This window comes from Pagrus pagrus (genome assembly GCF_965226575.1).
Source record: "Pagrus pagrus genome assembly, chromosome: 13".
Lineage (NCBI taxonomy): Eukaryota > Metazoa > Chordata > Actinopteri > Spariformes > Sparidae > Pagrus > Pagrus pagrus.
Window position 1 is genome coordinate 30,488,566 of NC_140197.1, and position 6,432 is coordinate 30,494,997.

The 6,432-nt window shown below is 44.6% G+C and overlaps 1 protein-coding gene across 1 annotated transcript; it reads left to right on the forward strand.

Annotated features, from left to right (window-relative positions):
• Positions 1-1,436: 1,436 nt before the first annotated feature.
• tlcd3ba (TLC domain containing 3Ba) lies at positions 1,437-6,359 on the forward strand (the record flags this gene model as incomplete). The annotated part of the gene is made up of 6 exons (XM_084370605.1): positions 1,437-1,555; positions 2,282-2,365; positions 4,568-4,796; positions 4,914-5,009; positions 5,692-5,801; positions 6,001-6,359. 6 exons carry the CDS (start codon positions 1,437-1,439, stop codon positions 6,245-6,247), a joined length of 885 nt encoding a protein of 294 aa, XP_084226731.1. The 3' UTR covers positions 6,248-6,359.
• Positions 6,360-6,432: the final 73 nt, after the last annotated feature.

A 6,432-nucleotide genomic window follows, 5' to 3' on the forward strand; every position in this document is an offset into this window, starting at 1 on the left:
TGTAAAAAAGGAAGCTGATTCATCCATTGAGGTAATTTGGGAACGTTTGTTATTTGAAGCTGAAGCGTAAAGATTTAGGGAACAGTGAATCAAAACTTTTCCCTCTTGGACTTTTCCTTTTCTTTTCTTTCTTTTCTGTTGTTGTGTTGGTAGAGATCCTTCCAGGTGAGGAGCAGTTTTTTAAACTAGATGACCTGTTTGGTCTTCTCCCTCCCTGCACACTGATCAGAGATCAGCTGACGAGTGTTTCAGCTCTCGTCTGTTCAGTCTTCAGCCGGCGGACGTTGAAGGGAAGCAGAGACGGACGGACGGACAGAAAGACGGCTGGTCATCTGTAGAGATTAGACTCGTTTTTCTTCTATGAAAAGAAACTTGATGTTTTTATTATTCTAAATATGAAACTGATGTTTTAAACAGATGTTTTGTCTTCGTTTTAGCAAAAAGTTTTTTGTTTGTTTTTTGACTTGTGTTCCCGACAAATACTTGAATTTCTTAAAAAAAAAATGTTTAGACTTAAAGTAGTGAATGATAAATAAATAAATGGACACTGGATAATATGCAGAGGTCGCTTCTTTTCTCACCAGCTTCCCCTGAAATCTACGGGCTCACGTGAGGGACAATAAGGTCCAGAGTTTGTGAAGTGTTTGGATTTAAGGATACTTGTACTTTTTATACTAAAGTACATTTAATATCAGATACTTTAAGACTTTTATTCAAGCGTGACTTTCACTTTAACCAACATAATATTTTAACGTTATCTTACTTTTATTCAAGTCTGGCTTTTGGTTACTTCTTTACGACACTGACAATACCACAATGTAAAAGTAATCCATTACAAGTTTAAAACTCTAGTAAATGTACAGAAGTGTTATTACTTAAGAAATACTTGGACTCTTGGAGTATCAGCAAAAGTACTGGCTGTGCTGACTGATATCTGCTCGGAGTGTAACCAAGTACATTTACTCAACTACTGTACTTCATATAAACCACAAGACAAACAGGTTTAAACTTCAACAACAGCTTCTCTTGTTTTTTTAATGTAAAATCTTCTCTGAAATGTAACTAAGTATCAGATATGTAATGGAGTAAAAGTAGAAAGTAGCAGAACATTGACAAACACAACTGATACTTTAAGTACATGTTCAAATGACTTATGTGTTTTTACTTAATTAGGATCTTCATTTGTACTTGTAATAGAGTACTTTTACTTGAGTACTTCCCCATGTGGTGACAGGTGGCAGCAGGAGGCTCCTCCCTCCTGATCCTCCTCTCTGAGCTCCTAGAAACCTGCCCTCATTTTACACTCGCAGCACATCCAGAGAGTGTGTGACTCCAAACACACACACTCACACACGCACTCACACACACACACAATCACACACACTTTAAAGACACACACACACACACACACACAGTCCCAGGTGAAAGCAGGAGCCATGTTGGCCCTGGTGGCGGCCGGCTCCGTCTTCTTCCCCGGACTCTTCGTTCTGTCCAAACAGACTCTGAAACACTTGATGGGATGGAGCGAAGGAGACGCTGCCATCGTGTCCACACGGTAAGAACACACACACACACACACACACACACACACCATTGACTTACATTCATTAAAAATCTAAACTCTGTAATTTAATGCTAAACTTAATGTTTGTGTCTGTGAGCCGACTGTAAGACGACTCTTCAGAGTTTATTAATAAAAAGTCAGAATTGTTGTTTGTTATTTTCTGTTTGCAGTGATGGAATGTAACTAAGTACTCTAAGTACTTAAGTACAGTTTTGCTCCTTCATACTTCTGCTCCACTACATTTATCTGATAACTTGACTGCAGTGTGTTTTGTAAAGCACGTTGTGGCGCAACAGAAACAAAGCTTTGCATTGTTATTTATCATTATTGTAGTTACTAGTTACTTTTCAGATTACACGTTGCATCAGAGCCAAAGTAGCACATCTTTAAACTGATTCCTGTTTTATGATCTGATCTTTTGATGTAATGTGATAAAAAAATATCATAATCATCAGAAAAATGTTCACACAATCCTCCTTCTTCCTCCTCCTCTTCTTCTTCTTCTTCTTCTTCTTCCTCTTCTTCTTTCTTTTCTTCTCCTCCTCCTCCTTCTTTTCCACCTTAAGATGTTTTAACTGTTTTGACTCAGTTCATAACGGTGCAGTGCATCCTGGGAGATATCATCAACAAAATATCTTGAATCATATCTGTGGAAACGTGTCTTTGGAGCAGCTGTGCTGAGTTTTAACATTAACATATTATTTTAAACTCTCTCAGTCTGGTGTCGTCCATCCAGGCCCTCATGGCCTCATCAGCCGGGTGCATCATCGCCTCGTCCTGCAGGGACGTCATGGAGGACAGGTGAGGACCTTCTTCTTCCTCTCCTCCTCCCTTTCTTATCCTTCTTCCCTGCTTCTTTAACTTCTTCACCATCTGTCTATACGTCTATATTTCTCTTCTTCCTGAATCTCATATTCAGAGAGTAAATCACCTTCATCACCATGAACACACATGCTGTTGCCCAACAAACGCACTATTTCCTGAATGAAATTATATATATGTGAGGTGGGAGGTTTTTTGCAGATAGGAACCAATGAGCCGCAAACAGGAAGTCAGACAGTATTCAGAGACGGACTGACGTGTTGTTGTTTTGAGTCTGAACATGATGAGAACATTTTATTTAGATGTTGCCAGTTTTATCCTTTGAATCAGTCTGATGAGTCCAAACTGTCAGTTAGTCCACATTCAAAACTTCCTTTATATTTTCAATGATTTAAACTTTTAAAGTGTTTTCTACTGGGATTGTTTTGGTTAAAATCACAGTTAATATTCTCAGTGTAGTTTGTGGAGACTCCTGCTCACAGATAATAACATCAGCACTGACTCATGAATGTGTGTTTGAGCCGAACCTCCGAGTCTGTAATCTAATTAACAATCTGAGGCTAATTCATCTCCTGAGCCGAGCGGCAGCAGCAGCAGCAGCTATTTCAGTCCCACAGTCGGTCCCAGAGTTCACTAATCCTCCACGCTGAGGATGATGGGAAATGAAACGATGAAGAGGAGGACCGGGCAGGGCCGGGGGGGGGGGGGGGGGGGTGTCGGGGTTGTGTCAGTAAATCCCAGGTTTCCTCTGGCAGCTCCTTCATTTCCCAGTCAAAGTGGAGAGGAGCTGCATTTGTTTATCAAATCAGAGTCTGAGAGCTGCAGCTCCTCGTTCAGTCACTGAAAACTCAACATGAACGATCCTACGAGTTAGAAACGTTTCATCTGAGACGTTTGTGTCGGGACAACAACAACATAAACCAAAACTCAATAACATACACAACACGTATATTAACTGGTATAAAGTATTCAAAAGTGAAGAAGAGGGAAAAGAAGGATTGAAATAAATATGTTAGTAAATAAATGCATAAATAACCAACCAACCAATCAACCAACCAACTAAACAACCAACCAACCAACCAACTAAACAACCAACCAACCAACCAATCAACCAACTAAACAACCAACCAATCAACCAACCAACCAACTAAACAACCAACCAACCAACCAACCAACCAATAAACCAACTAAACAACCAACCAATCAACCAACTAAACAACCAACCAACCAACCAACCAACTAAACAACCAACCAATCAACCAACCAACTAAACAACCAACCAACCAACTAAACAACCAACCAACCAACCAACTAAACAACCAACCAACCAACCAACTAAACAACCAACCAATCAACCAACTAAACAACCAACCAACCAACCAACTAAACAACCAACCAACCAACCAACTAAACAACCAACCAATCAACCAACTAAACAACCAATCAACCAACCAACTAAACAACCAACCAACCAACCAACCAACCAACCAACCAACTAAACAACCAACCAACCAACCAACTAAAAAACCAACCAACCAACCAACCAACCAACTAAACAACCAACCAATCAACCAACTAAACAACCAACCAACCAACCAACCAACCAACCAACTAAACAACCAACCAACCAACCAACCAGCTAAACAACCAACCAACCAACCAACCAACCAACCAACTAAACAACCAACCAACCAACCAACCAACCAACTAAACAACCAACCAACTAAACAACCAACCAATCAACCAACTAAACAACCAACCAACTAAACAACCAACCAATCAACCAACCAACCAACTAAACAACCAACCAATCAACCAACCAACCAACTAAACAACCAACCAATCAACCAACCAACCAACTAAACAACCAACCAATCAATCAACCAACCAACCAACCAACCAACCAACCAACCAACCAACCAACTAAACAACCAACCAACCAACCAACCAGCTAAACAACCAACCAACCAACCAACCAACTAAACAACCAACCAACCAACCAACTAAACAACCAACCAACCAACCAACTAACTAACTAAACAACCAACCAACCAACCAACCAACCAACCAATTAAACAACCAACCAACCAACCAACCAACCAATCAACCAACCAATCACATTTAAACGCGACGTTTACAGATGATTAGGTCTGTGTGTCTCACTTCCTGTTTCCTCCTCAGACATTGGCTGACTGAGGCCTACATCCTGTTCGCCACGCCTTACTTCGCCTACGACATCTACGCCATGTTCCTATGTTACTGGCACAAGCTGCAGGTCAAAGGTCACGAGGAGGAGGAGGGGGGCGGGGTCAGGTCGATGGGAGCTGCTGTGATTGGTTACCTGCGCAGAGAGACGCTCATGGTGCTGCATCACGTCTTCATGGTGGCCTTCTGCTTCCCCGCCTCACTGGTAACCACGGCAACAACGGCCATTTTACAGATTTAGCTTCACTGCTGGTCAACAAGTGTTCATATGTCTTTTGTGTGTGTGTGTGTGTGTGTGTGTGTGTGTGTGTGTGTGTCTCAGCTGTGGAGGCGGGGTCAAGGTGACTTCTTTCAGGGCGTTCTGTTTCTGGCCGAGCTCAGCACGCCGTCCGTCTGTCTGGGGAAAGTCCTGATCCGGGTAACGAGTGCAGACCGAAGACACTTTGATCTGTTTCCTCAAGATCACAACTTCATTATCTCCTGATTCATTAATGACAAAGAAGTGTTGTTGTGTTTGTGCTAATGACGACGAGAAAACAGCTTCGTTACTTTAAATAAGAAGATTAACTTCAGAACTCACCTCGAGGTCTGAGAAACACTGAATCACTGACCCTCCTCAGCCACCGTACTGTTATATTTACTCTCCTCCTCCTCCTCCTCCTCTACTCCCCCTCCTCCTCACTTCCTCTTCTCCTCCTCCTCTCCTCCTCCTCCTCCTCCTCCTCTCCTCTCCTCCTCTGCTCCTCCTCTCCTCCTCCTCCTCCTCTCCTCCTCCTCCTCTACTCCCCCTCCTCCTCACTTCCTCTTCTCCTCCTCCTCTCCTCCTCCTCCTCCTCCTCCTCTCCTCCTCTGCTCCTCCTCCTCCTCTCCTCCTCTGCTCCTCCTCCTCCTCCTCTCCTCCTCTCCTCCTCCTCTCCTCCTCTGCTCCTCCTCTCCTCCTCCTCCTCTCCTCCTCTCCTCCTCCTCCTCTCCTCCTCTCCTCCTCTCCTCCTCCTCTCCTCCTCCTCCTCCTCCTCCTCTCCTCCTCCTCCTCCCCCTCCTCTCCTCCTCCTCCTCCTCTCCTCCTCTCCTCCTCCTCCTCCTCCTCCTCTGTGTTTCAGTATAAGCAGCAGCACACTCTGCTGCACAGGGTCAATGGAGGCGTCATGCTGCTCACCTTCTTCAGCTGCAGGGTGCTGCTCTTCCCGTACCTGTACTACGCCTACAGCAGGTAACTGGACCCACCACGACTGTCGCAGCGGTGGAAAGTAACTAAGTACACTAAGTAACTAAGTACTCGACTTTATGATACAGTAGTGTTTTGTAGTCCAGTCACTGACTGTCCATCAGTGTGGGGGGAGGAGATGAAGCTCAGATCGTCAGGATCAATCACCTGTCTGAACGTCTCTGACATCAGCTCTCTGTTCCAGGTACGCCTCCATCCCGGTGTACCGGGTCCCCCTGGTGGCCCCGTGGCAGTGTAACCTGGGGGCCGCTCTGCTGTGGCCCCTGCAGCTCTACTGGTTCACTCTGATCTGCAGAGGAGCTCTGAGGCAGCTCACCACAGGACGCTCCAGCTCAGCGCCGCCGCCTGGTGCAGCCGAACACGCCGGCTGTCTGACGTCCAGCAACGGCTGCACGTCTCATCGGGAGGACGGACGGACGGACAGACACTGAAGAAGAAGGAGAAGAAGAAGAAGGAGAAGAAGAAGGATGTGAGGACTGGTGAGGGGAGAGGCTGCAGAGGAGTCAGAGAAAGTCTGACTGATGACTGAAATGAAGAACAAGAACAAATGAATGTGTGTTGAGGTCTCTCTCTCTCTCTCTCTCTCTCTCTCTCTCTCTCCCTCCAACCTGTGACG